Here is a 27998-nt window from a genome sequence, read left to right on the forward strand (position 1 = left end):
GTCGCGACTCAGAGGGCGATAAAATGATAGAATTATGTCATGATTCGGACTGGCGATGGGAGTTCTTCCGGAACCGTCATGGATAAACCCCCCATATGGCACGATTTTGGAGATTCTGATTCGAGCGCCTAAGGAAACCATGGCAAATTCCCCAGATGTCTTGAGCCAAGCGGAAACAGACGCGCCGATGTAACATGAATATATTTCTCCGCCTGGCTATTGCAGAGTTGAAAGGCATTGAGAAATTCCGTATAAATGACAAAAAGGCGGGGTTTGTCTTTGTTTCTTCAGTTTTATTTTATCTTTCGACTGTCTGTCTAATTCCATGTTTTGGATCAAGTAGCTACAGGGCAATGACGCTTTCTTCTCCAGTGTCGTGTTGTGCAATCCACCGAGTAATGTAAACCTTGTAATAAATACGTCTACGGACGGGGTAGCTTTTGGCATTATAAGGGATTTTCTCGGGTAAGATCCCCGGGTTCTACAGGCCAAAACACGATCCTTCATGTTGACATCATTGACCATTCCCCTTTGATTCTTAATACATAGGTACATTACTGCAAAACCATTTTCGGCCATTGAAATACCAACAGCCATCCATGCTATCATTGAACTGCCTTTGATCCAGTGAAATCTCTTGCCGCCGCTATCAGTTTTGGGAGAATGCCGGCAGCGACATTCGCCGCGATGGTAAGCTTTCCCCGCGTTTACTGCTGGAGTTCTGTCCCCGCTCCCCACCAATTCAGGGTTTTGGAGGTTAGATTCCCGGGTGCGGGGGAGCTGCTGGGATCCACCAACATGGCAGGTGCAGCTGCTCAGGGGGGCCAGCTGAGCTTCCAAAAGGTGGGTTCAAGGGCTGCACATTCCTTGCCAATTGAACGTGTCGCAATGGACAACCATCAAAACATTTGATCATCTCATCATAATTGTAAATCCCTTCTCACCACATTTCAAAAGCATCATGAATATGACAAAGAGTAACCATGGTAGAGTTTTTTCTGTATTAACGTCGGCTCAATGCGGCGGTGAATACTTCGACCGGCTAGGAAAAAAGTAAAAGCCAAGATCCACCACCCAGATTCACAGACTAAGCCATCAAAGGAATTAGCTTCCCCTCGGCGGTTGCTTACCTACCTTGGGCACCTACTGTAAGGTAGACAGACATGCGAAATATCAGATTACCGCATGCGTCCAACCAGCCGCATCAAGTGTGGAGACGCGTGCGCCTGTTTTCTTCCTTCCCCTCACGCGACAATGAGATCTTCGTAGACCACGCGACTTTGTGTTGAGACACTTGCTCATTGTCCTGGATTGCGATATTCAATCTTCCTCCCCCCTCAGGCTCTGAGTATATAATGACTTGAAATTGATCGCATTGAAAGTTCAAGGAGTAGACCGATAGACAGCAGATTGCCCGCAACCTTCTGTTTGAGCAGGAGAGAAAGCATCCTCGTCTAGAACCAAAACATCCCGATTTCGTGCTTTTTTTTTCATCTCAGCCATGGTCGCTAAGACGGTTGCCATCGCTAGCACGGCGATATTTGCTCTGGTCAGCGCTTCGCCCGTGGAGAAGCGTCTGGAGAATGGTTTGGGTCGCACACCAGCTCTGGGCTGGAACAGCTGGGTATGCTGGCCAACGTCTTTTTTCCCTTCCATTCATCTACAGGTTCCGTTCTCACGACCTCCCTTTCCAACAACTCGCAATCCACTGTTCTTCTTTCCTTCCGTTGATTAACCCCAACCGCTAACCCATACAAACAAACCCAGAACGTTGCGCAATGCGACGCAGCGACCGAGGCCTTCGCCCTGGACACGGCCAACCGCTTCATCAGCATGGGCCTCAAGGACCTGGGCTACACGTACGTCAACATCGACGACTGCTGGAGCACCATGGAGCGCAACTCGTCCGGTTACCTCGTCGCGGATCCGAAAAAGTGGCCGCGCGGCATCAAGCCCGTCGTCGACGAGATCCACGCCAAGGGGCTCAAGTTCGGCCTTTACGGGTCCGCCGGCACCAAGACGTGCGCCGGCTATCCCGCGTCGCAGGGCTACCAGCGCAAGGACGCCGAGCTGTTGGCGGAGTGGGGGGTCGACTACTGGAAGCACGACAACTGCTACACCCCTTGCCGCCAGGGTCTGCCCATGACCTGCCCCGAGGACCAGGTGATTGGAAACACGAGGACTTGGTACGGCACCATGCGCGACGCCATCCTGGCCACCGAAAAGCCCATCTTCTTCAGCTTGTGCAACTGGGGTCGCGATCGGGTCTGGGAGTGGGGTAAGGATTATGGCAACTCGTGGAGGATGAGCATCGACATCTGGAACGACTGGGCCTCCGTCATCAGGATCGGATCGGCTGCGGCCGGACTAGCGCAGTACGCTGCGCCGGGGGGTTTTAATGATTTGGACATGATGGTAAGTTTGTTTAGTCTTTTTTTAGGCTTTGTATCTCTGATGGCGCTTGCATTGCATCCATCTGCTCACATGACTGACCTCGGTTCAAAAACAGCAAATCAGCAACGGCGCCCTCAATCCGGCCCAGGAGCGCACCCACATGGGCATCTGGGCCATCGTCAAGTCCCCCATCATCCTGGGCACAGACCTGTCCAAGATCTCTGACTCGTCGCTGGCCATCATCAAGAACAAGGACCTCATCGCCATCAACCAGGACAAGCTCGGTAAAGCTGCGACCTACTTCCAGCCGCCTGGAGAGCCCGCCCCCGTCGACGGTGAGCTGTATCCTTACTGGGCCGGACAGCTCAGCGACGGCGTGGTCATAGGTCTCACCAACGCCATGGGCACGGGCCCTCAGACGCTCGCCGTCGACTTTGAGGACGTCCCAGGCCTCGGCGCTGGCACGTGGTCGTGGACCGAGGTGTACAGCGGCAAGACGGGAACGGGTACGGGTGTGAGCTTTGACCTGGAGAGGTACGATATGGCTGTCATCAAGGTGACGGAGCCTCAGACCGGAAGGATGGTCAACCAGGCTAACGGTGCCCTGTGGTCGTCCCGATATGCGTGAGTCTGCACCAACGGTATTGCAGGTCGGAGATCTGCAGCGTAACTGGAGAGTTGTGGCATGCAGGAAACAATGTTGCAGCTGGCTTTGGTGGTTCTGTAACTTCGATAACGAAAATGCGCAAGCTGATACTCTATCGTTTGCCCTGCCAATTCAAAATAATGGAGTTGTTCTGTGGAGGAAATTGTATGGTTCCATAACAGTCCTTGGCTGGCACCAAGGTCAGCCGATCATCGAAATAGTAGTCATATTGTCGTCATGAGGTGAACCAAAGTCCCAAATATAGTGGCACACTTCCCATATATGAGCAAGCTCGGCCGCGCTCTGATGTTACCCAAGGTTTTCAGGCTCCCCCTCCAAAATATGCGGAGTCGATCATATGCACCATTGATCTGAACTGCTTATATTAGCCTAGCTGCCTTTATTTCGCAAGATAAACGATGCGGAGTAGAAGGTGGTCTTCAAAGTGGTTAGCTTCCCTTGCCCTGTTTTAAATGGACCAATAGTTACCCCTGCCGCCTCCAGGTTCATTCCACAAATAAGACAACATCGGAGAGGAAGCCTCCTTGTGACCAAGACCTTGAACCACGGCTTTGTGGCCATAAATACCATTTTAGGCGACCGCACCCGCGCACAACCAGAATCTTCCTCAGTTGCTCTTGTTTTTTTCTGGGCCTGTCTTGCCTCGGCGAATGGAAACCTTTGGTAGTTTGTTTGCTGTAGCTGTGATGGCATGGCCGTGATGCCTTGGGTTTCTAGACTTGCAAGGTCAGAGAGTGAGTTGTTGTGGTACAGGGTAAAGGAAAGGAATCAATGCCAAGTATGCTCAGTGTACATAAGACAATGAAAGACATCCTGCCGACTCATTTGGTCTCCTCCGAGGCACGCCCAAACTAGGTATCCTTTTCATAACTAAATTGCGAGAAGTTGACAAAGAGCATTATGAAGACTTTGACTTTAGTGAATGCCAGCCTATTGGCCTTTCTTCCAGCTGCTCTGGGACAGGTTGCCCACTGGGGTCAATGTAAGTTTCTCCACTGTGGTCAACATTACGACTGAGCCACGCTGAACACTTACTCTTTTTCCCCTTCAGGTGGTGGCCAGGGTTGGTCTGGGCCGACAACCTGCGCGTCTGGATCATGCTGCGTCGCTTCTAACCAGTGGTACTCTCAATGTATTCCCGGTGGTAACTGTGGTGGCGGCGACACGAACCCTCCTCCCAACCCACCGACGAACCCGCCAACAAACCCCCCGACCAACCCACCTAGCACCGGCGACCGATCTGCCGGCTGCGGCAAAGCTCCCATAACATCGGGTTCCAAGACCATCAACGTGAATGGCAAGAATCGCCAGTACATCCTGCGCGTGCCGAACAACTATAACAGCGACAAGCCCGTCAGTACACCCACCACAAACCCATCCCTTAGCCCCCTTTCCGATCCCCCCCCCCCTTGACACACCAACTAACACAACATACAAAATCCCCCAACCTACAGTACCGCCTAATCTTTGGCTTCCACTGGCTAGGCGGCAGCATGGACGACGTAGCCACGGGCCGCACCGTGCAGTCCGGGACGTGGGAATACTACGGCCTGCGGCGACTCGCCGACGAGAACGCCATTTTTGTAGCGCCCAACGGCCTCAACGCGGGCTGGGGCAACACCGGCGACGAAGACGTCGCCTTTGTCGACGCCCTCGTCCGCAGCATCGAGGACGACCTCTGCGTGAATCCGAACCTGCGCTTCGCCACGGGGTTCAGTTTCGGCGGGGCGATGAGCTACGCGCTCGCCTGCGGCCGGAGCAATGTGTTTCGCGCCGTTTCTGTCATTGCGGGTGGGCCGATGTCGTGAGTTCTTTTTTTTTTCGTTTCCTGTTTTGAGCTTCTCTTATCTCTCTGTATGTTTTGTTGCTATCCAAAAAAAAAGACTGACATGGTTTTGTTCCGAAACAGCGGTTGCGAATCCGGGACGTCTCCAGTCCCCTACCTCGGCATCCACGGCCTGAGGGACAACGTGCTCCCCATCGCGACGGGCCGGCAGCTGCGCGACAGGTTCGTGGCCAATAACGGCTGCACGCCTCAGAACCCTCCCGAGTCGGTCCAGGGCAGCCTCCGTCACGTCAAGACGGTGTACAGCGGCTGCCGTGACGGGTTCCCCGTGATGTGGATCGCGTTCGACGGGGGTCACGTCGCGGCCCCTGCCGATGGAACCGATGGGGACAATGGCAGTACGACGTTTGCGCCTGCGGAGACTTGGGAGTTCTTTCAGCAGTTTACTTAGGTTTTGGGATGATGACCAGAATTTGTAGACACGGATATGTCGACATATAAAATATGATGGCGCATGGTGATAAAGTAGTAGTGTCACATAATACATTATCATAACACTGTTTGGTCGCTCATCTAATGTGGATTACTCTAAGTCCCCCAGACCGAAGCCTCTATATACTATATACACAGACAAAAAAATATGGCTACAGCATGTCACAAATAACCTTCACTTGTTGTTCTTGGTTTCAAACTTGCCTAGCACCCGAAACGGGCTCGCAAAGCCGGACCAGTCGTCTGACTTGTTCCGGTCGCCAAACGGCCGCAGCGCCGCAAAACGCAGGTTGTAACTGCCCAGCTCGATCTGCGACCCATTGGCCAGCAGACCCTGCCACATGTAGCTGTACTTGTAGTCGGTAGTGACGGCGTTGCGGTACAGGTTGCGCGCCGGGAACGCGACCGCGTCGTTCGGATCCGCGTTGCTGTAGGGGTTCCAGGTGCTGCTTGACAAGCGGTAGTACGCCGCCGAGCCCAGGTACCCGTTGACGCCCTCGACCGGCGGCCACGTCCAGCGGGTCTCGTTGTAGTCGGCGGTGAAGATGTCGAAGCGAAGCTCCCGCGTGCCCCACTTGAGCTGCGGCTCCAGCAGCAGAAAGTCGACGTCATGCCACAGGCTGAAGGTGACCCCGGGCTTCTGGTCCAGCGTCTGGAACGACCAGTAGTGCGTCGCCTTGGCCGTGTTCTGCATGAACATGTCGTCCATCTCGGCCTTGAGGTCCGCCGCGAGCCCCATGTACGGCACGCCGAGCACCTCGTCGCTGTCGTTGCGGTTGATGAGGATCTTGCCGCCGTAGAGGGGGAGGTTGCGCGGGTGGCCGAACGAGGGCTTGTCGAACGTGACGTTGACCTCCCTGGACTCGCCTGGCTGCAGGGTCAGCGGGTCCGGGAGGGACGCCGTGGCGGCCATCTTGACGGGCGACAGCTCCTCGAGGGCCTTGATCCGGGGAGAGTATTCGGTCGAGTCGAGCTCCTGGTATATGTTGACGCCGGCGTGGGCGACGAGGGAGAAGTTGTAGGTGACGGGCTTGTCGGCGTCGTTGCGCACTTTGATGTGGTGCGTGGCGACAAAGTTGGCAGTGTCGTTGAGCGCGATGGGGTCAAAGTCGAGCGTCGTCGTCGAGCTCACCACCTTGACTGCGTTGATTAGTCCGGCACCGACCTGCGCCGTCGGCGCGTACATGTCATCGGCCTTGCCGTCGTACCAGGGGACCCCTTCACCGCTGGAGATGATGCGCCGCGTGAGCATCCTGGCGAACCCGGACCCGTGCTTATCCCTGCCACCGTGCTTGCCGATGTAAAGCGCCGCGACACCGGCGATATAGGGCGTTGCCATGCTGGTGCCGCTCGAAGTGCCGTAGAGGTTGTCGGGCCAGGTGCTGAAAATGTCACCGCCGGGCGCTGAGATCTCGGGCTTGAAGCCGAGGTCGTTGCTGCCGCCCCACGAGGTGAAATCGCTCGGGTAATTGGTCTCGGTGAGTGGTGAGCTGACGTAAGGAACAAAGCCGCCAGAGAAGTCGGCCGTGACTTCTCCGCCTGCAGCTATGGTTTGGACGATAGCCTCGCCAGAATCCTTGTCTATGATGGCAATGTAGTTGCTGAAGTCGGTGGTGTAGGGTTGCGTCATTTCCCTTCCGTCGTTATACATCAGGACGAACTCGGCACCAAGCGCGAGCAGGTTGCTCTTCTTGATGTCGGACGAGCAGGTGCCACGGCGGACCAAGGGGATGAGACCGGTAAGATTGGCGTATCCCGAAGGGTAGGGCGCGCAGGCATCATCGGTGGCATTGATATCCAGCATCATGGGCACGATGCGCCAGCCATTGGGCTCTCCCCAGTAGCCGTTGCCGGGCATGTAGCCGATTCCCACAGTATTTTTAGAACCATCGGGCTGCCAAAATGTGGCTTTGAAGCGCGCCATGGCCCCCGACTGGGCTTTCACGGAGCCTACGGCGAGAACGTTTTTACCCTCGGAGCCGGTGCCGCCATGAAACGGTCCGGCGGCGCCCTTGTTGCCCTGAGCGATGGTCACTACGACGTCGAGATCAACAAGACGAGAGGCGACAATGGCCCACGGGCTATCGGCCCACCCGCCGGTACCGCCCAGGCTGGCGGTGATGATGTCCATGCCGTCGTCGTAGGCCCGCAGAAAAGCGTCGATGATGGTGGCGTCGTCGGTGGTGCCCGGGTTCGCAAGCACCTTGTAGGCATAGATGGTTGCATCGGGAGCCACGCCCCTAAACAAGGTCGAGTTTCCGCCGACGATGCCGGCGACGTGCGTGCCATGACCAAGTTTATCCCGGGGGTCGTTGCTTGGCTGCTTGGGACCGTTTGGCCAGTCGCCGGTTCCCACAAAGTCGTAACCTCCGGCCACCTTGAACCCAGTTCCAATTCCGCCGCCGAGCTAATTCTAGGTTAGTACAAGTGAAAACAACGATGTCGTGTTTGCAAGGAGCGGGAGAAGATTGCACGAACTGCATCATGTGTATAATCGATGCCCGAGTCGACAATTCCGATCTTGACGCCCTGCCCCGTAATACCCTCCTCGTGCAAGGCATCGACGCCCGTGGCGCGGTGGGTAGAGTATCTGAGGTACTCAGCATCATCGGTAAAAGTGTTAGTCAGGCCTGCATTGTCGAGAGGGATCTCGCGGTTGTACCACACGCGAGCAACCTCGGGCATGTCCAGGAGCGACTCGAGGGTGTGACTCTCGGAATTGACGGCAGCGCCCCTGAAGACCTCGTTCTCCCACGACGTGACAACCGGGACTTTGGAGGCGAACGCCTGGGCCTGACTGCGCCGCACGTGCTTGGCGTACTCGACGATGAAGCGGCCGCTGTTCCTGTTCGCCGCGTCGACCGGTGCGATGGCGCTTACCGTGAGTGATATCAGGACGGCCAGGCGGCGGAGCATGGCGCTCATTATGAGCTGTCTCTGGCTGTGGAGCTTATTGCCTCGAGAGATTAAAGGACGGGCCCATCGTCACCCGACGGCAACTCTACCCTGTATCCCTAAGCGAACTCTCTCCGACGGGCGCACGGAATGGATTGAGCATGTACTCGCGACGTGCAAGCCAGCCTGTACTTCTTCCTTCTGTCCAAGGGAGTCTATCTCGCTCAATAGATGCAGCCCTGTCATATTGTCGTATAATTTGAACGTAAATATTAGATTAAAGGCTGCATATACGCGAGTTTTGCTGGATTTCACCTACCGCATTGGAATAAGCTTAATGTTTATGCAGTCGAAGATACGGCCCTGCCGCAGAGAATAAAGAAGAAGAAAGGAAAAAAAAAAAAAGAAACTCGGGAAATCCTCAACTGCGTCACCGGGACACAGCTCGTCTTCAACAGTGGTTTCCAACCAGGGAAGCCGATGCCTTTTCAAAGCTCCGTTGGCTGCCCAGCAGCAAGACGAAAGGGAATGAATACAAAAGACTCGACCTGAAAGTGGTAATAGAACAAAGAGGGTAGAAAAAGAAAGAACGATGAGAAGGAGAATGGCCCAAGTAGACCACAAACATCCACGTCGCCTGCACGTTGCCTGCACGTGTAAGTTGGCAAATATCCTGAATCGAGAGAGATGGGTGGAGCACACTATCATTATTTCTTGGCAGGGGTATCTTATCTTCGGGGATAACTCTCCGTAGAAAATCGGCTCTGTTGGTGGGATAATTAGTTAAAGGATCAAAGGTATTGGAAAAATGACTCAGCCTTTAGCCATCAGTCTTGCGTAATCATCAAGCTAAAAACCGGCCCATATCCTAGGAAACGCAGAGATAATGGCTGGACACATGCCAAGCTAATGTAGGTATGTGATTCAGGCTGGACAACTTGTTCAAATCACAGAGTCAGCGAAGCTTTACACCAGAATGAAAATGGTATTATATGAGCAGCAGTAGGCTGCCCTTTAGTATTGGAATTCGAAACAAAAAAATCGGGATATCTCTGGAATGGAACAGGAAAAACAACAACATGATTCAAATCGGCACCGAGAACCTTGGTAAACACTTGGGTCATCAACCACCTTTTCAGACAAGCATCCGACTGAACCAGTCTTCCCGGAAACTGGCTTTTCACTCGAGCATCGTTTCCTTCCCAGCAGCCTTGAGCTCCTCGCCCTTGCCACCATATTCCTTGGGCAGCGCGTCGCCCAGGGACTTGATTTTGGAAGCGCCAAACTCGCGGGCCAGCGCCCCGCCGTCGCTCATGGGGTGGAACTTCTTGAGCGTCTTGGGCGCGACAAAGAGCTTCATGAGGCCGTACATGAAGCCCATGACGACGGGCACGTTGACAAAGAACTTTTCCTTTAGCAGCTCCGGGTAGACGGTCGAAAAGACCGAGATGGTCTCCTTGGACGCCGCCTTGACGCTCGGCGGCTGCCGCAGGAAGCTGATGGACTTGTAGTCGTGCACCTGGTAGATCTTGTACGGGTCGCTGTCGGCCGTGATGGTGTACGGGGCCGCCGCGCCGGCGATATTGAGCTCCTGTAGGGCGAGCTCCATGAGGGCGACTCGCCACTCAACGAATCTGCATAAGGGAGGTAAATGCGCTTGTCAGTTTGCTGGTTCATGTCGCTCACGACTATCCACAAAGTCACTAGTCTAGGTGGAACTGCTTGCACGTACTGTTGAAGATCTCCAAAGGTCTCCTCCATCGACTTGACGTTGCCATAGATGTTCCATGTAAACACCTCCTTCAGCGCAGGGTCCTTGGAGTCTGCGGCCTCGCTGTGGGTCGTGACGTAGCCCAGACCGCCAAACTTGGCTCTGGGGAAGGACTTCTTGAGAAGCTCGAGCGGCTTCATCTTTTTGCGCCAGTCGAGCGTCTTTGTGAGCTGATCCACAGCCTTGGGGACATCTCCATCGTTGGCGTTGAGGTACTTGGTCAAGACAATCTCCGTCGGCACGTCGGTGCTCGGGTCTTTTAGGGTCACACCCCAGATCTCCTTGTGCTCGTGCGACTGGCAGACCTCCCAGAGCTTAGCCACCCCGGTCTTCTCGCCAGCGGCCGGGGCGTCGGCGAGGTCTTTCTCCTTTGTGGTTTCGGTCGCGGCAGAGGTGGCGGCTGCGGGAGTGGATGTTGTGGCTGCCTCGGCGGCCGGGGCTTTCGTCTCTTCGCTGATCGCGGCGGGCTCCTTTGGCACGGGTGCTGCAGTAGTAGATGCAGATTCATTGGGAGCGGCGGCTGCTTCGGTGGCAGCTGGCTCAGCAATAGCCGCAATCGGGCCAGGCGTTTCGTCCTTGCTGGCTTTCTCCTGGGCCGTCTCGGTCGACACGGCTATGGTTGGAGCGTCGGCGACGACGGGGGTCGGGTCTGTAGGCAGCTGGGCAGCTAAAGGTGCTGCCTCGACTTCGGGTGCGCCGGTCGGTTTTTTCTCGGTTTCTGACATTGTGATGGTCTGATTGATGACTACCTAGGTACCTATTATTAAATATCCAGAGAAGTTCCAAGTATAGTGTTTTTCAGCAGAAAAGGTTACTGTAGAATCAATGGAAGAAGGAAGGAGATGATGGGCTGATTTGGACGAGATGGATGCCAAGACGGGAGAAAAGCTTACTGGTTGGTTCCTTCGAAAAGAGGGGTCCGAGCGTTGATGGTGGGGCCGTTCCGCGCCGGCACCTCGATGGCCGGGCGGGGACTTGCAGCCTACGGGCTAGGGCAAGTGCCATCGCTGCAGCTACCTGTACAGGAAGGGATCGTGGTACTTACCTCCCGTCCTTATGTGCTACTATGTACTGTACCACTTGTATGTGGGATCCTGCGTATTTTATTACGTTGTTAAACTGTATTTCACTCCCTGGATGTTTTAGTTATCAAAACATCGAAGAAAAATCTACTCCAAGCTCAGTCAGGCCTTACCTCCAATGCTAGGCAAAAGGTAGACTGGCCTGTGGTCAACCATTCAGCATATCGGAGAGCAAAAGAGTATTGATCAAAAGTTGTTGCTCTTTCTTTCGATTCTCATGAGCTTGGAGTACTAGCCTTGATCATGCGGTCAACAACAAGCCGCACGACTGGCTAGTATCCTTACTAAAATATGAACGCTTTCAACACTAGGGGTTAGTTATTAAGCACCACAACGTAAAAGGGGGCTATCTACCTACCACCATGCCTGGGCAATCCAATTGGACGCATGTCTGCAACGAGAAGAACAGGTAGGCATCTCTTCTCTGTCATTAAGGACTTTATTTTGTCGATCAGCGGCACGTTTCGAAACTGATCTTCTCAGTCCATGTGTAACCTCGATCAAAAGTCCACGATAAAAACCCTAAGACTGAACGAATACTAATTCGAAGCCATAATTGGAATTGAGATCAAACTTACTTACAAACCTCGCAACCAAGACACCGACCGAGAGAAACAAGTAAAGGACATGATTGTCAAACGTCAACGGAGTGTGTAAACAAGGGTTGTAGATGTCTTGATGTGTACCAAGGTTCCTGGAGTGTATGCACTTGGGGGCTAGATAGGAATCTCGGGTAGATTCGATTTCCCGTCCATAGAGCACACGAAAAGGGTAACTACAGATATCATTTAAATATATCAACCGACACACCATTCCGACTGCAAGATAAGCTTAGAGAGGCATTTAAGTGGGCAATATTTTCCTATCTTAAGCGATACTAGTCTGTTGCTGACATTGTAGCACACATAGAACACCACCTTGCAGGACGTTTCCTGGCTGATCCTTGGATTTTTTTTTCTTTTTCCCTTAATTTTACTCCAACTTGCCTCTACTGTACCGAGGAGATTCGGCGAGCGTTTTTCAGATTGTGGCTGGCCTCGTTCTGGAAACCTTCTTTGGTTCCTCACTGATCATGACAGGCTGTACCCATCTATCACTTGCTGCTATCCTCAAATGTTCGCTTAATGTCGGCGTGTAATGCTGCCCCGATAGTTCTGATGGCTATTGCGAATGGATCCTCAACAAACAATAGATGAATCGCAGAAGCGCGCTGTCTATCATATTTGACACGTGATGGAGACGTATATGAAGTAAATAACCTGACATGAGCGCCTAGCATGAGTTGGACAAGATTTGTTCATACCTGTCCATACAACTTCATGACACGCCGTTCTGCCCTTGGCTGGGTTCGATGTCATCGGTCCGTCGACAAAAATATGACACCAACCGCAAAGATGCGAGTAATATTAGTCCATTTATCATTGGGATGAACGGCCGTGTCGTTTCGTCGGGTCGGGTCCAGTTAGATTTATACGTGTCATATGTCGTCCAACCCGAACTCGACCGAAACATTCATTAGGAAATTTTGGCTACTACATGAGACGTAAACTTAGCTAGTCAAGCTAATCCTATAGGTTTTTTTCTGTTACAGTTCAATCTTGCGTCGAGATGATCGAAGTTACAACTGCAAGACCGTTACCATTTTGGCGACCGATACACCAGACTGAAAGCAGATGTTCAGGAGTTATCAGCTGGACGGTAGCTGAAAAAAAAAGGTGAGACGGCGTCTGATCAAAAAGTCGGTCTTTGGTAAATTCCCCAGAAGCAACAAAAGCAGATGTGTGACTATGCGCAGCGTGGGAGCCAATCAGTAATGGAGATCAGACCCAAGAACGGGTGATGTTGCATGCCGAACACGCTGAAGTATTCGGCTATCTGATGATTTTTTTTTATATTTTTTTATTCTTCTTCTTCTTCTTCTTCTTTTTTTCTTCTTTTGCAGCGATGCACAAGGCGGAGTCGGTGGCGAACATCAACCTTGTTGTCTACAAGAGCCATCAGTGAACCATACCTCGCAGTCTACATCGCCCCCGGCTCGGGGACGCATTATTCGCGGGACCCCGAAATGTGCACACAAAATGCATTCTGACTGGAACAAGTCCAGCCGCACCAAGGAAAAGGGGAGAAAAAACAGGTTGGATAGCAAAGGAAAATAAGCTCCGGATCCGTACCCGTTTGTTGGATGCGGCGGCGGTACAGTGCAATGTATTCGGGAAACTGGAAGCTGGCGAGATTACTCCGAAAACGAATACGGTGCCGATTGTCCTAGTTGAATTTCTCTTGTTTCTCCCTTTAAAAATTAACAATTTCGTATTATTGAGGTGCATTGAGATCATGAAGAAAAAAAAAAAGCCCCAGTCCCCTCTTGGCGCGCTTACGGGCGCGACAAAGTTCCCGCCTGCACGGGTTTTCGGGTTTTTGGAGGAACCCGACAAACCAGCAAGCAACTATGCCATCTTCAACGGTCCATTAGCAGCTCATGGGTCCCTGAGACTGTGTGGAAACAATTTCTTTTTCTCATTTGTTTACCAGCTGTCGAAACAATTTCTTTTTTTTTTTTTTTGTTCGAATTAAATCATTTTATGGAACATTCCAGAGGACATCCGTGATATCATCTCATGGTAAAATCACAAGCAGGAAACCAACACTTATTTTCTTGATGGTTGACACAGTTTCAGTATCCCCGATCTAAAATTGTCTCGTTGTATGTAGTAGGAATTGAGTTCGACGGAATCGTCAATCGTCGTGGGGTTTACTTTGTAGATTGATGATTGCCGAACACGTCTGGAGATCTTGTTTTCTTTTTCTTAATTATTCCGTGGTAAGCTAGCTGCCAGAGCCTCCATCGCTAATCCCAGCTGGTTAGTTAGATATCTCAGGGATCACCCCTGCACACGGTGAGTCCATCCCACATGCAATCAACGGCTGCGATCCGAAGTACCTAAAATTGTACCTCAACGTGCTGTACTGTAGGCTGGTTGTCAAGTGATTTGCTTCACACCGTTATGGAGTTCGGGTTTTGTGTCAAAAGATTGAAGGCTTGCTTGCATGCAGCTGCAGACATCGACTTTTTTTTTTCGGCACAAATGCGACACTAGCGGACATCCGCCAATGCTAGTGTTGGTCATGATGGATTTCCAAACAATGACCATAGTCTTAGGTACCGTAGGGAACAGACCGAACAAGATCCCAGTTCGGGTCTTTTTCAAAGCTGTTGACATTGACAAGGATGCTCGGATGCAGCTGGCCCGACACCGGCAGGGCTGTACTGTACTGTAGAATAAGGTGCGTATGAGTTCCAAAGCAACGGGAATGGGTCCCCAGGTAATTCAGTAAGTACCGTATTATGGGAGTCCGCCACCAGGTCCATGTGACGCTGGTTGCAGAGAGACCAAGCGTACCGCCTGCAAAAAAATTCCTAGCTTGGTAAAGTAAAGGTACCTATGCGTGATATAATCTGGGAACCAACCGGAGCCGCGCAGGCAGTCTGACCAAGCTGTCAACGTTGACAAAACGTTGACGTTAGATTGAAGCGTTCTAGCCCTGGAAAAGCCCAAGGAAACGGCACAGTTTGCGCACGATTCTAATTCGCACAATGCAAGGGCTGGGCGGGCCGGAGCCACCAACCAACAACCCATTGATATGCTGCGTGCGTACTGTCTACGAATGGAACCCCAACTTGGCTTTTCACCCACGTATTCCAAGGTACGAGTTCGATTGTGGGTTGGAATTCTAAGCTTAGACAAGGGCCAGGGTCGAGAACCAGCGGGATTGGCCACATCGAATCTGATTCGAGAAAGATCAATGATCACCGACAGGGATAGCTAGACTTTTACCCCCACCACAATCAATGAAAGGACATGAGGAAGGTGTGCTTTGGGGTCCTGGGGGATAAACCAGCTGATTTTTTTTTTATTCCGTTTCTTTTTCCCGTCCCCCCTTTGTCGTTATCACCTTCGCGGTCGGGCTGTTGCTTGACTCTTTAACCCGCTTTCCGCCCGTGGGTTTCTACAAAGATTTCTGTAAATAGTCCGTCTTCTGAAATATGGGATGTCTGCATATCCAAGGTGCTTAGACCTCTTCTAACAAACACTCCACTCTTTCTCTGTAAAATTACTCAAGAAACCCGCCGCGTGGCCGCCCAAGCACATGTCGTCTTTGCTGCTCCTCGTCTGATAGCGGTCACGAAACCGTCCCTCCGTATGGTTATAACCTAAAACTCCACGAACCACTTCTCCGCAGTGTACCCTTTTCCGCTCCCTTCAGAGGGGGTTTAGGACGACTAAGCAGTGGCAGCCGGCCACCTTTCTTAACCCGTTGCCATGTCTCAACCTGTGGACGAAAAGAGCGCTGGCCAACCAAACATAGACACCGCGCAAACAACCGATACTGGCAACGCCAGCATGCCCAACACGAACGGCCATGACCATGATAGCTCACCCACCGGTGTCAGCTCCTCACCGGCAGGCACGTTGATGGACAAGGAGAAACAAGCAGCGCCCACGCCCGACCCCTCGACCGAGAAGGCTCCCGTTGCTGAACCCGCCGCTTCGGTCGACAGCGACACAGCCGAAGATGAAGAGTTCTTCGACGACAACGAGTCGGAGCAGAGGCGGCGAAACGAGATGGTGCAGCAGCTTGCGCGCACATACACCTCCCGGTCTAATGCGTCGGCCGCCGCTGGCGAAGAAGATGGCAACGCAAACCCGTTCCTGATCGCAAGTGAGGACCCGGACTCGCCCCTGAACCCTAGCGGTAACAACTTCAAGGCCTATGCATGGGCCAAGGCCATCGCTGGCATGGTCACGGCTGAGGGCGGCTCGTTCCGGACCAGCGGTATCTGCTTCCAGAACATGAACGTCTTCGGGTTCGGCGCTGCAACGGACTACCAGAAAACAGTGTCCAACGTCTGGTTTGAGGCAGCAAACATGCTCCGGACCCTTGTGGGCATGGGTAAGACAACAAGAATTGACATTCTGCGGGGTTTCAATGGCGTGGTACGAAAGGGCGAGATGTTGGTTGTATTGGGCCCACCAGGTTCCGGGTGCAGTACATTCCTCAAAACAATTGCCGGCGAGACGAATGGGCTGAACATCGACCAGAATGCCTACTTCAACTACCAGGGTGAGTTGCTATTTCCTGTCCTGCGCCCTAATACTTTTCTTTTCTTTGGTAGTTGCGGTTGTCTTAGCGCCCGGTGGCTAGCCTCAATAGACCCCGGTCTTCGTGGTGCCACGTCCCTGGAGCTAAAGCACCTCTCAATGTGCCGAAATCGGGGCCTTTTTTTTTTTTTTTTTGGTCTTTTGCGCCATGATGCAGAACAATATCTAACCAGACTATGTGAGACAGGTTTGTCAGCAGAGGAAATGCACAAACGTCATCGAGGAGAGGCAATCTACACTGCAGAAGTTGGTAAGTGGTTGCATTCATTGATCTCAGTCAAGTTACACATACTTACCCGGCCAATCGGTATTTCCCTATAGACGTACATTTCCCACAATTGTCGGTTGGAGACACCCTTACCTTTGCGGCTCATGCAAGGTCTCCCCGCAGGGGCCCTCCAGGGGTCTCCAAGAACCTGTTCGCAAACCACCTCCGCGATGTTGTCATGGCAATATTCGGAATCTCACACACGATCAATACCCGAGTCGGAAATGAATACATCCGCGGTGTCTCTGGTGGTGAGAGAAAACGTGTGACAATCGCAGAAGCTGCATTGTCTGGCGCTCCCCTGCAATGTTGGGACAATAGTACCCGTGGTCTGGACAGCGCCAACGCAATCGAGTTCTGCAAGACGCTTCGTCTGCAGACAAGACTCTTCCAAACCACAGCATGCGTCAGTATCTATCAAGCGCCGCAATCGGCATACGACTTGTTTGATAAAGCCGTCGTTTTATACGAGGGTTACCAGATTTACTTCGGTCCCGCAGACGAGGCAAAGCAGTACTTTGTAAACCTGGGCTTCGAGTGCCCTGCCCGCGCCACAACTCCTGACTTCTTGACCTCGATGACATCGCCACAGGAACGTATTGTTCGTCCCGGCTTCGAGGGCAAGGCACCAAGGACACCTGAGGAATTTGCCCTTGCCTGGACCAACAGCGCCGAGTACACCTCACTTCAGGCCGACATTGAGGACTACAAGTCAAGGCATCCTATCAACGGCCCCGATGCCGAGGCGTTCCGCAAGTCCAGGGCGGCTCAGCAAGGTCGGGGTCAGAGGCCCAACAGTCCTTACACTCTATCCTTTTACGAACAGACCAAGCTATGCCTGTGGCGTGGGTGGAAGCGTCTCCTGGGTGATCCCACCCTCACCGTCGGCGCATTGTTTGCCAATACCCTCATGGCTCTGGTTATCTCAAGTATCTTCTTCAACCTGCAAATGACGACCGCCAGCTTCTTTCAGAGAGGTGCTCTTCTCTTCTTTGCCTGTCTACTCAATGGATTTGCTGCTGCGCTCGAGGTAAATAACCCCTGTTTCTCATATTGTCTTGATCTCGCCTGATTGTACTAACTCATCCATTCAGATTCTGATTCTGTTCGCTCAACGTCCAATTGTCGAAAAACACGATCGCTACGCCTTGTACCATCCGTCCGCCGAAGCCGTGGCCTCGATGCTTTGCGATATGCCCTACAAAGTTTGTAATGCCATCGTATTCAACCTCGTGCTCTACTTCATGGCCAACCTGCGTAGGGAAGCAGGAGCGTTCTTCTTCTACCTCCTGATTTCGTTCGCGACTGTTCTGGCCATGTCGATGATGTTCCGTACCATCGCTTCCATGTCTCGTTCGCTTTCACAGGCAATGGTGCCGGCTGCGACAATCATCTTGGTCCTCATTATTTTCACCGGATTTGTCATACCGCTCGACTACATGTTGGGCTGGTGTCGATGGCTCAACTACATTGACGTCTTGGCATATTCCTTCGAGTCGCTCCTGATCAACGAGTTTGCCGGTCAAAATTACACCTGTACCGAATATGTTCCATCACCGCAGTTCCCCGGCTACGCAAACCTCACTGGCACTAACAGGGTCTGCTCGGCTGTGGGCTCTGTTCCTGGTCAGCCATTCGTCAGGGGCGAGGATTACCTCTACAGCTCTTTCAGGTACCAATCATCAAACAAGTGGCGAAACTTTGGCATCGTCATCGCCTTCATGATATTTTTCTTGTTCACGTACATGGTTGCGGCTGAAAATGTGCGGGAGAAAAAGTCCAAGGGTGAGGTGCTTGTGTTCCGCCGTGGACAAAAGCCTGCAGCTCTCAAGGATGCCAAGACAGACCCCGAGGCTGGGCCGCCCAAGGTCGGTGGCGCGGTTGTTGCTGCTAACATGACCGACGAGGGCGGTGGTTTTATTCAGAGACAAACGAGTACTTTTGGCTGGAGGGATGTTTGCTACGAGGTTCAGATCAAAAAAGAGACAAAACAAATCTTGGATCATGTTGATGGTTGGGTGAAGCCCGGAACCTTGACAGGTATGTCGGAATTCCACCTCACGATTTGGTTGTCCATCAAGAGAATACTAACCTCCAAACCCGAAACCCAGCGTTGATGGGTGTTTCTGGCGCCGGAAAGACAACGTTACTCGACTGCTTGGCCGACAGAACCTCGATGGGAGTCATCACCGGTGAAATGCTCGTAGATGGCCACCAGCGAGATGCCTCTTTCCAACGCAAAACTGGCTACGTTCAGCAGCAAGATCTTCATTTGCAGACGACAACAGTCCGTGAAGCATTGAGCTTTAGTGCACTGCTCCGCCAACCCGCCCATGTTCCCCGTGCCGAAAAGCTCGCCTACGTTGACGAAGTTATCCGACTTCTTGATATGCAAGAGTACGCCGACGCCGTCGTCGGTGTCCCTGGAGAAGGGTTGAACGTGGAACAGAGGAAGCGCTTGACCATAGGAGTGGAACTCGCAGCCAAGCCCCCTCTGTTGCTATTCGTTGACGGTATGTGATTCATATTGAGTACCAGCACGCTGTGCTTCGCTCCATTACCGCTATGAGCTTTCTTACTAACTGCACGCAGAGCCAACTTCTGGATTGGATTCACAAACCTCTTGGGCTATTCTTGACCTGCTCGAAAAGCTCACCAAGAGCGGACAGGCAATTCTCTGCACCATCCACCAACCGTCCGCTATGCTATTCCAACGGTTCGACCGGCTTTTGTTCCTAGCCAAGGGCGGGAAAACGGTTTACTTTGGCGACATTGGTGAAAACTCCAAGATTATGACCGCTTACTTTGAGCGCAATGGTGGCTTCCCCTGCCCCCACGATGCCAACCCAGCCGAATGGATGTTGGAGGTCATTGGCGCAGCTCCAGGAACCACATCAGACATCGACTGGCACCAGACATGGCGGGAGAGCCCCGAGTGTGCTGATGTCCATGCAGAGCTTGACCGACTCAAGGAGCAGACCCCGAACACGCCGCCCCCGACTGAAGACAAAGCCAGCTACCGCGAGTTTGCAGCTCCTTTCCACCAACAGATATTCGCTGTGACTCACCGCGTTTTCCAGCAGTACTGGCGCACACCGTCTTACATCTACGCCAAAACTGCGCTCTGTGCCGTCACGGCCTTGTTCATCGGATTTGTCTTCTACGACGCGCCCAACACACAACAAGGTCTGCAGAATCAGATGTTTGCCATTTTCAACATCCTTACGGTCTTTGGCCAGCTGGTGCAGCAGACAATGCCGCACTTTGTTATCCAGCGTGACCTGTATGAGGTCAGAGAGAGGCCGAGCAAGGTCTACTCATGGAAGGTCTTCATGCTATCACAGATCATCGTCGAAATCCCTTGGAACTCACTGATGGCTGTCGTCATGTTCTTCTGCTGGTATTACCCCGTCGGCCTGTACAAGAACGCCATCTTGGCCGACCAGGTCACAGAGCGTGGCGCTCTAGCATTCTTGTATCTGTGGGGGTTCCTGATCTTCACCTCGACCTTTACTGACCTGATGATTGCTGGCTTTGAGACGGCCGAGGCTGGCGGCAACATTGCGAACCTGTTCTTCTCCCTTTGTCTCATCTTCTGCGGTGTGCTTGCCAACCCGGACACCATGCCCAAGTTCTGGATCTTTATGTACCGCGTCTCGCCATTCACTTACATTGTGTCTGGCTTGTTGTCTGTCGCCGTCGCAAACAGCGAGGTTCGGTGCGCCAACAACGAGTACCTTCATTTCGACCCATTAAATGGGACGTGCGGAGAGTTCATGAAAAACTACATCAACGGGGTGGACATCCCCGGCGTGGGGAAAGTCCCAGGCGCTGGTGGTTACCTGCGCCCGGGTTCGGAATCGTCGAGGTCCGACTGCTCCTACTGTACGATCAAAGATACGAATGTGTTCCTCGTGGGCTCGCACGCCAGCTACAACGACCGGTGGAGAAACTTTGCCCTCATCTTTGCATATATCGCCTTCAACATAATCGGCGCCCTGTTTGTATACTGGGCTGTGCGTGTGCCCAAGAAGAAGCTCGGTGGTAAGAACGGAGCTGATGCCGCCGCCGCTGGTGCTGGTGCAGGTGCTACGAGAGCGAGCACTAGCAACGAGAAGGCCAAGATGCAAAGAGAAAAGGGCGAGGTGGAGGGCCTGACCTCTGCCGTTCTGGGGACGAGCGTCGCTGGCAGCGATGCCCCGATGACCACCACGACGGAGGGTGATGGTGAAAAGGCGAAGCGGAAAACCAGCGGCGAAGAAGTTGTGAGGTGATAGAGGGTAGAGAAGTGCAGGCTGGCTGGGTCCGCTCGCTTTGTTAATCTTTGTGTTGTGCAATATTGGCTTAGATGGCGTTTCTTGGAACGTACTATTGAAGAACAAGGTGTGTTTTTTGAGAAAACTGGAGTTTCAATGTCGTGACATTTCAGCGGAAAGCAATGTTATCTTGCATCCAAAGGGGACGGGCGCATGGACTGTTGTCTGATATCTACTATGTATTTCTCTTTTAATCTTTAGGTAATCATATATCTTCATTGTCAAGCTTTTTTTCATACGATTGCTCCAGTGTATGTAGAGCATCATCCGGTGCTAAACATATAATAGCTTACAGTATCTTCTATAGGAACACAATCCAATAAACTCAGCTTTTAAGTCCCAACATCGGACGAGCACAAGATGACAAGCAGTTCCTCGACATGTCAAAACCATTGATAGTTTGGGGCCAAGCCGCTGTCTGAAATACATCAGATCACGTTCCAAAAAGCATGTACAACAGTCATCTACGATAATTTAGGGATCAGAATATGAAAAGCAGTTAAATGTGTATTCCAGCGATGTATCTAAAAGTTACCATCGAATGCAAAACAAGAGGAGCTGGACTAACTAGCTAGCCTAGCTTCCCCAGCCTACCTAAGCGCAATGCTGCAGTAAAAGAAACCACCCAAATGCTGGTCGAGCAGGCTCGGAAGAGAACGCTTTTTGACGATGCTGATGACAAAGAGAGAAAAAAAAAAGGGAAGTTATATACAAAAAGCCTGTCAAGAAAAAAGACAGGACTGATGGACTGTCAATGCCCAATGATGAATGGTAAAATAAGGTTTGAGAAAGGAGAAGAATGATATGAAGATACTCGCGACTCCGCAGGCCCTGCTACGTGGGAGCTCCAGGTGATGATGAATAGATACGAGCACTGGCGCTTGGCCGATTTGCTCCACTGTTGGTCCGGCAAGGACAAAGACCCAAGTCCCCATCTCTCTCTCTCTCGGGAGCGATGGCTTCTTAGGCGCGGGTGGCACCGCGGAAGCGGTGGTGGCGGCCGCGGGAACCCTCCTTGCAGCCGGCTCCGGCGGACTCGGTGGGCTTGGCCTCGCTGACGGGGGCAGTGGAGGAGGCGCTGGCGGAAGTGGCGACGGCGGCGGCGGTGGTCGGGGTGGCGATCACGCTGGTGGCCAGGGTCGAGGCCGGGGCGGTGGCAGCTGCGGTAGAAGCGGCAGCGGTGGCAGAAGAAGAGGAGGAGGAAGAAGCAACGACAGCAGCGGCGGAACCAGACGCGGCAGGGGAGGCATCAGAACCGACAGCGTCGACCTTGACGATGGCCTTGCTCTTGCCGTCGGCGCTTCCCCTGATGGTGCCGCCCGGGGCGACAGCGATGCCGGGGGTGTAAGGGTAGGCGGTCTTGCCTGCCCAGACGCTAAAGTTAATGGCGGCATCGGTGGTCTTGTAGACGCCCGGGATCTTGGTGGTCTCGGCCCCGGTGGGCATGGCGGTGGCGTTGGACCCTTGGATGCGGATCTGGGCGCAGGCGTAGTAGAACTCGGCCTTGCCGTCGTGGGCGCCGTGGATGGCGATGTGCTCGGCGCGGACCAGGTACTCGCCGTCAATCAGGGTCTCGGGAACCTCGAACTCGATGTTGTTCTCGCCGTACATGCACCAGCCGTTGTTCTGCAGGTCGGTGGCCACGAGGGGGTCCTTGCAGAGCAGCGACTGGTGAACCTTGAGCCAGTCGCCGGCGCCGTCGTACTCCTTGACCGAGCCGGGGGCGCGCGAGACGTACACCTGCGCGGGGCCGGGGTGCTTCATTCCGCTGGGGTCAAACGCCTGCCTGAGCGCGAGCTTGTCGCCCGGCTTGACGGTGTAGACGTCCGTCTTGTTGCCCGAGCCGGCGTCCTTGTTGCAGCGGAAGTCGTTGGAGGTGGCGGCCTCCTCCTTGAAGGTGGGCATGTAGCTGCGCGTGTGCTCGCGCACGTACTGCCAGTCCTTGCCGACGATGGCGCCGTTGTGCATGAGCCCGCCAAAGGTGTAGTGGGCGCTGGCCAGGGGGATGGCGGCGAGGACCGAGGTTGCGATGGTGAACTTCATGGTTGCGGTTGTTGAAAGGTTTTCCTTTTTTTTTTTTGGGTGAAGAAAAGAAGTCTGCTGACTAGAGTTGCTAGACAAAGATCAACAGATCAAAAAAAATGTGGTGCAAAATTTGACAAAAAGGAGTGAAAAGAATGTGAGTGACTTTGCCGATCAAGGCGAACGAATGTGAAGCTCTGTAAAAAAAGAGGTTGGATGTACAAGTCAAAGTAGTAAGGAGAGGAATTCAGCAAAGGCCGATGAGGAAAAAGGAAAATATGAGAGCAATCCTCGAGAAGACATCGACGCCTTTATAACCCTCTTCCTGTCGTCGACAACATCCTTCCACTCCACTTCATTCGTAATCTCTTGCTCAACATGATTGATGGAAAATGACGAGTTGTGGTTCAGCCGCGTACTGAAACCAGACTCATCAAAACCCAACCTGCTAAGATACGATGAGGAGGGTCCATCACGAAGAGCTTGGATGCGTGTGCCCGCATACTAGCGAGATGTCCAGGTCAATGCCAAGCCGCCAGACCTGAGGCGTGAGCGACTTTCTTTCCCTGAGAGAGCCCATCGGAGAATTTCTTTTCGAGAGGGGTTGGGCGGGCACTTCAATATCGGAGAATAAACAGAAACACCTGCCTGTTGGCTTTTTCAAGAGTCCAGAACCAGGAACACAAATGGGTCGAGGCCCATCAGTGTTGGGAAGAACCACTCCCTAGATGGAATGAGCAAATGATAGAGCTTTACTGCCAGAGGCCGATGGGTCTGGACGAATTAGCACATCTAGGTAAGGTAGTTACTAATTAATTATTCTGATGATGCTGATGTAAGACGCCACAATTTTTGTTCGACTGCCAAGATTCCCTCACTCCATTGTTTCGGTGTTGTGTTGGCGGCCAAAATGAACCAAAATACAAAAAAATCTCTAGACTAGGTGCATGTCGTAGATCATCCACTACGGCTTACCAGGCCCTACAACCCCGGATCACCATTTTGTCAGTTTCTGTGGAACGCGGGACTGACACGAGGTTTACCGAGCACACGAAGCATCCAGCCCACGATGACACCTCGACATGGGACTCGAGGACCCTTGGACTTGGAAAATTTCAAGATGGCGTCAGTAGAAAAAAAAAAAAAAAAAAAGAGGTTTGTTGTTAAAACAGAAGAATAGATGCCAACATGTCACCCCCCTGTTCGTTTTTTCCATGGTGTGTACTATGGTTGAGGGAGATTGTCACTGTTTCAGGAGAAGCTAGCTGGTCCGGTCCAATCAACGAGCTGACTCGTCCACCGATTTTTCCGGGTTTGGTGCCCGGTGCCATGGATGTGACATCAGGGGGATTCCACAGATGGGGCTCCCTTTTCTCATCGTTGGGAAATATATTATCGTATTTGAAAAATGTAGATGATGATTCAAGCGTCTTATATGATTATATCCGTTTGAGACGTCGCTTTGTGGAATGTCCTTGTTGTTTGAGTCGGTCATGTCTCCGCTTGACGTTTGCTCTTTTCTTGTGCCAAGAAGCAATACAAACCTTTAAATTCTTTGTCAGCTTGGTTGTATTTCGTTGGTGCAAAAACATCGGCTCCGATGATCCATCTGGAGCTTTTCGGAACGCATAGTCGCCAAATGTCAGAAGAAATTGAACTCCATCGTTATCGTCCGCGAACTGTGTCATCTTTTGTTCCGTACCTGGATAACTTGCATGACCCGGAAAAACATATCAGAAGGAAAAGAAAGAAAAAAATGTTTGTAATAAATAGGTCCCGACAAAAAAAAGAAGTGTGCTATATCAAGCACTCGCTGATATGACGGGCGCAGCATCAAATCGGCAGTACCAAGGACCCGGTGTCCAGTTTAGTCCACAGTAAATCCGGGTATGCTTCGTCGCTCCTCTGATTTCCCGAGTTTGAACGGCAACAACCCAAATTTCAGAGCATCAGTATGACAAGTATTAATTGGTGCAAGCCGACGATCGATGTGATTTCGGCCGTAAAGGGAGAAAAAACAGGTATACCGTATGCACGGGATGCATCGTTTCCCCTTGTATTTTTCTTTTCTTTCCTTTTTTTGCTAGGATGAGGTGGTACTCGCATTCATGCCCAGCTCGTACGTGGTAAACTTTAGACTTTAGCCTCGCCAACAAAAACAAAGAATTCAAGCAATCAGGAAGCCCCAAGTAAGTGGGTCAAATGTGTAAGCTTCATCATGCACACTGCTGCACTTACGGTGAATGCCACGCCTTCTTTTCTTGTTCTATGGTGATATCACCACCGCCAGAGCTAAGAACTAGGTAGGCAGCCAGGACAGTTAGATCAGATATACAAATAATCAAGTATACTTTCAGGAGAATGTGTAGAGTCAAGACTTCCCTTGGACAATTTCTGACTCCCCGGCGTCAACCCGGCCGTGTTGGCTACTTCATCCGTGTGCTTCTACCGGCGATTACTGTTACCGCCTCCGGGGTTTACCACAGCCCCAAGCGATAGGGTGGCCACTTCAGCGTTTTGCGGAGACACGCACATAGTAGCACAGTATCCCGTATCCCTAGAAAAGTATAACAAAGTAGCAATGTAGACCGCTTGGTTGGGTAACACAACCCCGCTTGAGAGTGGCATGACTGGTTAGTGACGAAAGGTTGTTCGTTTGCGGGGAAAAGTTGCTGGTTGTGAGACTGTAGGAGATTATAAAGTGTGCTTGCCTTGCAGCAAGGGCGGATTCGCTTTTGCTCGCACTAGTAATCTAAAAAGAGAGACGGTGCCTTATAAACATCTCAGTGCGATATCTGTCAGTCGTATTCACTTAGTGACACTCTATTCCCACAAAGGTTTTCGAGTTCCATCGGCGAGAGGGGTCAGAGCAAGCATGGCAATCAACAACGTAGAGAATGGCTTGAACGGCCAGACAATCGGCCCCGCCACCGATGCAGACATTTCACAGCCCGACATTGCCGCCATTTACCAAAAGTACCAGGAAGAGGCGCATAAACGGAGGCGCGAGGACGGCGGCGAGCAGTATATAGACCTGGAGGAGGAAGAAGACGTGCGCAAATCGTCGCGTCACTTTGCTAACCTTATTGACGACCCGTGGGTTGACCACGAGGCGCTCAACGCGAAGACTCCCCCACTCAAGGATGGCGACGATATCAAGTTCCTCGTTATGGGCACGGGCTTTTGCGGCCTCGTGCACGCCGTACGCCTAATCGAGGCTGGGTTTTCCGTCGACGATATCCGCCTGGTCGATATTGCCGGCGACGTCGGTGGGACCTGGTATTGGAATAGGTATCCAGGCCTGCAATGCGATTCCGAAGCCAGCATTTACCTGCCCCTATTAGAGGAGACGGGATATATTCCGAAGCACCGTTACGCGCGGGGTGAGGAGATTCGGTTACACGCCGTGCGCATTGCGGAAAAATGGGGGCTTAGAGATAAGGCACTTTTCAGAACGGCGGCGACGAGTTTCACCTGGGACGACGAGCGCAGGCGGTGGGTAGTGCGCCTAACCACCGAGAGAGGACCGGCGGCAGACCCCATAAACCTAACCGTGACGGCTCAGTTCGTCGTATTGGCCAACGGTATCCTGTGCCACCCCAAAGTGCCGAAAATAGAGGGACTCGAGGACTATAAGGGCCAGATGCTGCACACGGCCCGCTGGAAGTACGACATTACGGGCGGTAACCCAGGGAACCCGTTTTGCGATAAACTCCAGGGCAAACGGGTGGGATTTATCGGTACAGGGGCGACTGGTGTGCAGTGCGCGACTGAGCTTTCGAAATGCGCCGGGGAGCTTTTCATCTTCCAACGTACCCCCTCAGCCATCCACGAACGGGGCCAAAAGGAAATCGACACTAAAGAGTGGAAAGAAAAGGTCGCCACGGGCCCTGGGTGGTGGACCATACGAAATGCCAACTTTTCAGGCGTCGTGGCCCGCGAACCCGAAATGATGGAGATGGGGAATCTAGTCGATGACGGGTGGACCAAATTGGACGCATACAAGGTGCTGACCGGCGGCCCTCATGCCCAGCAACCCATGCCGATGGAAAAGATCCCCGAGTATGTTCAAAACGCAATGATGCTGGACTTGCCGGCGTCGGAACGGGCGAGGCAGCGGGTCGACCAGGTGGTGAGAAATAAGGAGACGGCAGAGGCGCTCAAGGCGTGGTACCCCGTGTGGTGCAAAAGGCCGACGTTCCACGACGAATATCTGGAGACTTTTAACCACGACAACGTCACTCTCGTGCAGACCGAAAATCACGGAGTGCAAAGGGCAACCAGCAAAGGACTGGTGGTTAATGGGAAGGAATATGAACTCGATATTATAGTGTTCGGGACTGGGTTTCGGGCACCATCCAAAGATTTTGCCGAGCCTAGCCGCATGTCGAATGCCACTATCACCGGTAGCAGCGGTACCACGCTCCGGCACAAGTGGCTTGAGTCAGAGACTGGCCCTCGGTCGCTACATGGCCTGCTTACCAACGATTTCCCCAACGTGAGACTTCCCCTTCGTTCCTTGCAAGGCATATATATCTGCATTGGACTTTTAGTGTGCCCCCGCCTTTGATCTTTGTCCATACTAACACACCGTCTTCCTGAAACGATGCAGCTTTTCTTGACCGGACCGCTGATGACAGGCTCGTCATCCAGTGTCACGTATGTTTTCGACGTCATGGCCCGACACGCGGCACATGTGACGGCCGAAGCGACGCGGCGGGCAGAGGAGGCAGGAGGAGCTGACCGACTGAAAATCCAGCCGACAGCCGAGGCCGAAGCCGCCTGGGCCATGGAGCTCGCGATGCGAGCGGCTTACGGGGCACCTCTGGCCACCTGTACGCCCGGTTACGTGACAGACGAGGGATCACTGAACTTTACTCCTAAGATGGCGGGCGCGACGGCATATGCACCCGGAATGAATGCGTATGCGAGAGTTTTGGACGAGTGGAGGAAAAAGGGTGGATTGGAGGGGTTGGAAGTTAGCTTTTAGAGTAAAACTCATCCTTGTATGATGGGGTGACCTGGGGATCCTTTGAGTATGAGCAAATAAAAAATCAAATAAAACAAATATGAACGACAAAGATAGACTAGTCTCTCAATTAATTAAATTGCACACAAATTCTGTGCATAGACGGTTTGTCGC

At 52.5% G+C, this 27998-nt stretch overlaps 8 protein-coding genes across 8 annotated transcripts; 5 read left to right on the top strand and 3 right to left on the bottom strand.

Annotated features, from left to right (window-relative positions):
• The first annotated feature begins 1190 nt into the window (after positions 1–1190).
• PgNI_12038 (uncharacterized protein) lies at positions 1191–3297 on the top strand. The gene is made up of 3 exons (XM_031131995.1): positions 1191–1624; positions 1768–2415; positions 2510–3297. The coding sequence occupies exons 1-3, from the start codon at positions 1502–1504 to the stop codon at positions 3020–3022; spliced, it is 1284 nt and encodes a 427-aa protein (XP_030977166.1). The 5' UTR covers positions 1191–1501; the 3' UTR covers positions 3023–3297.
• Positions 3298–3459: 162 nt separating this feature from the next.
• On the top strand, positions 3460–3728 carry PgNI_12039 (uncharacterized protein; the record flags this gene model as incomplete). The annotated part of the gene is made up of 2 exons (XM_031131996.1): positions 3460–3488; positions 3545–3728. 2 exons carry the CDS (start codon positions 3460–3462, stop codon positions 3726–3728), a joined length of 213 nt encoding a protein of 70 aa, XP_030977165.1.
• Positions 3729–3961: 233 nt separating this feature from the next.
• Positions 3962–5298, top strand: PgNI_12040 (uncharacterized protein; the record flags this gene model as incomplete). Its single annotated transcript, XM_031131997.1, has 4 exons — positions 3962–4043; positions 4113–4414; positions 4516–4865; positions 4971–5298. The coding sequence occupies 4 exons, from the start codon at positions 3962–3964 to the stop codon at positions 5296–5298; spliced, it is 1062 nt and encodes a 353-aa protein (XP_030977332.1).
• A 216-nt stretch (positions 5299–5514) lies between these two features.
• PgNI_12041 (uncharacterized protein) lies at positions 5515–8264 on the bottom strand (the record flags this gene model as incomplete). The annotated part of the gene is made up of 2 exons (XM_031131998.1): positions 5515–7746; positions 7818–8264. 2 exons carry the CDS (start codon positions 8262–8264, stop codon positions 5515–5517), a joined length of 2679 nt encoding a protein of 892 aa, XP_030977230.1.
• A 939-nt stretch (positions 8265–9203) lies between these two features.
• On the bottom strand, positions 9204–10837 carry PgNI_12042 (uncharacterized protein). Its single transcript, XM_031131999.1, has 2 exons — positions 9967–10837; positions 9204–9868 (listed from the first exon to the last, which is right to left on the bottom strand). The coding sequence occupies exons 1-2, from the start codon at positions 10728–10730 to the stop codon at positions 9415–9417; spliced, it is 1218 nt and encodes a 405-aa protein (XP_030977264.1). The 5' UTR covers positions 10731–10837; the 3' UTR covers positions 9204–9414.
• A 4074-nt stretch (positions 10838–14911) lies between these two features.
• Positions 14912–21058, top strand: PgNI_12043 (uncharacterized protein). Its single transcript, XM_031132000.1, has 6 exons — positions 14912–16211; positions 16437–16499; positions 16571–17547; positions 17612–18557; positions 18629–19030; positions 19110–21058. Exons 1-6 carry the CDS (start codon positions 15410–15412, stop codon positions 20789–20791), a joined length of 4872 nt encoding a protein of 1623 aa, XP_030977073.1. The 5' UTR covers positions 14912–15409; the 3' UTR covers positions 20792–21058.
• A 738-nt stretch (positions 21059–21796) lies between these two features.
• Positions 21797–22876, bottom strand: PgNI_12044 (uncharacterized protein; the record flags this gene model as incomplete). The annotated part of the gene is made up of 1 exon (XM_031132001.1): positions 21797–22876. The coding sequence occupies one exon, from the start codon at positions 22874–22876 to the stop codon at positions 21797–21799; it is 1080 nt and encodes a 359-aa protein (XP_030977328.1).
• A 2738-nt stretch (positions 22877–25614) lies between these two features.
• Positions 25615–27942, top strand: PgNI_12045 (uncharacterized protein). Its single transcript, XM_031132002.1, has 2 exons — positions 25615–27353; positions 27468–27942. The coding sequence occupies exons 1-2, from the start codon at positions 25731–25733 to the stop codon at positions 27843–27845; spliced, it is 2001 nt and encodes a 666-aa protein (XP_030977329.1). The 5' UTR covers positions 25615–25730; the 3' UTR covers positions 27846–27942.
• The last annotated feature ends 56 nt before the right edge of the window (positions 27943–27998 follow it).

This window comes from Pyricularia grisea, assembly GCF_004355905.1.
Source record: "Pyricularia grisea strain NI907 chromosome Unknown Pyricularia_grisea_NI907_Scaffold_8, whole genome shotgun sequence".
Taxonomy (NCBI): Eukaryota; Fungi; Ascomycota; class Sordariomycetes; order Magnaporthales; family Pyriculariaceae; genus Pyricularia; species Pyricularia grisea.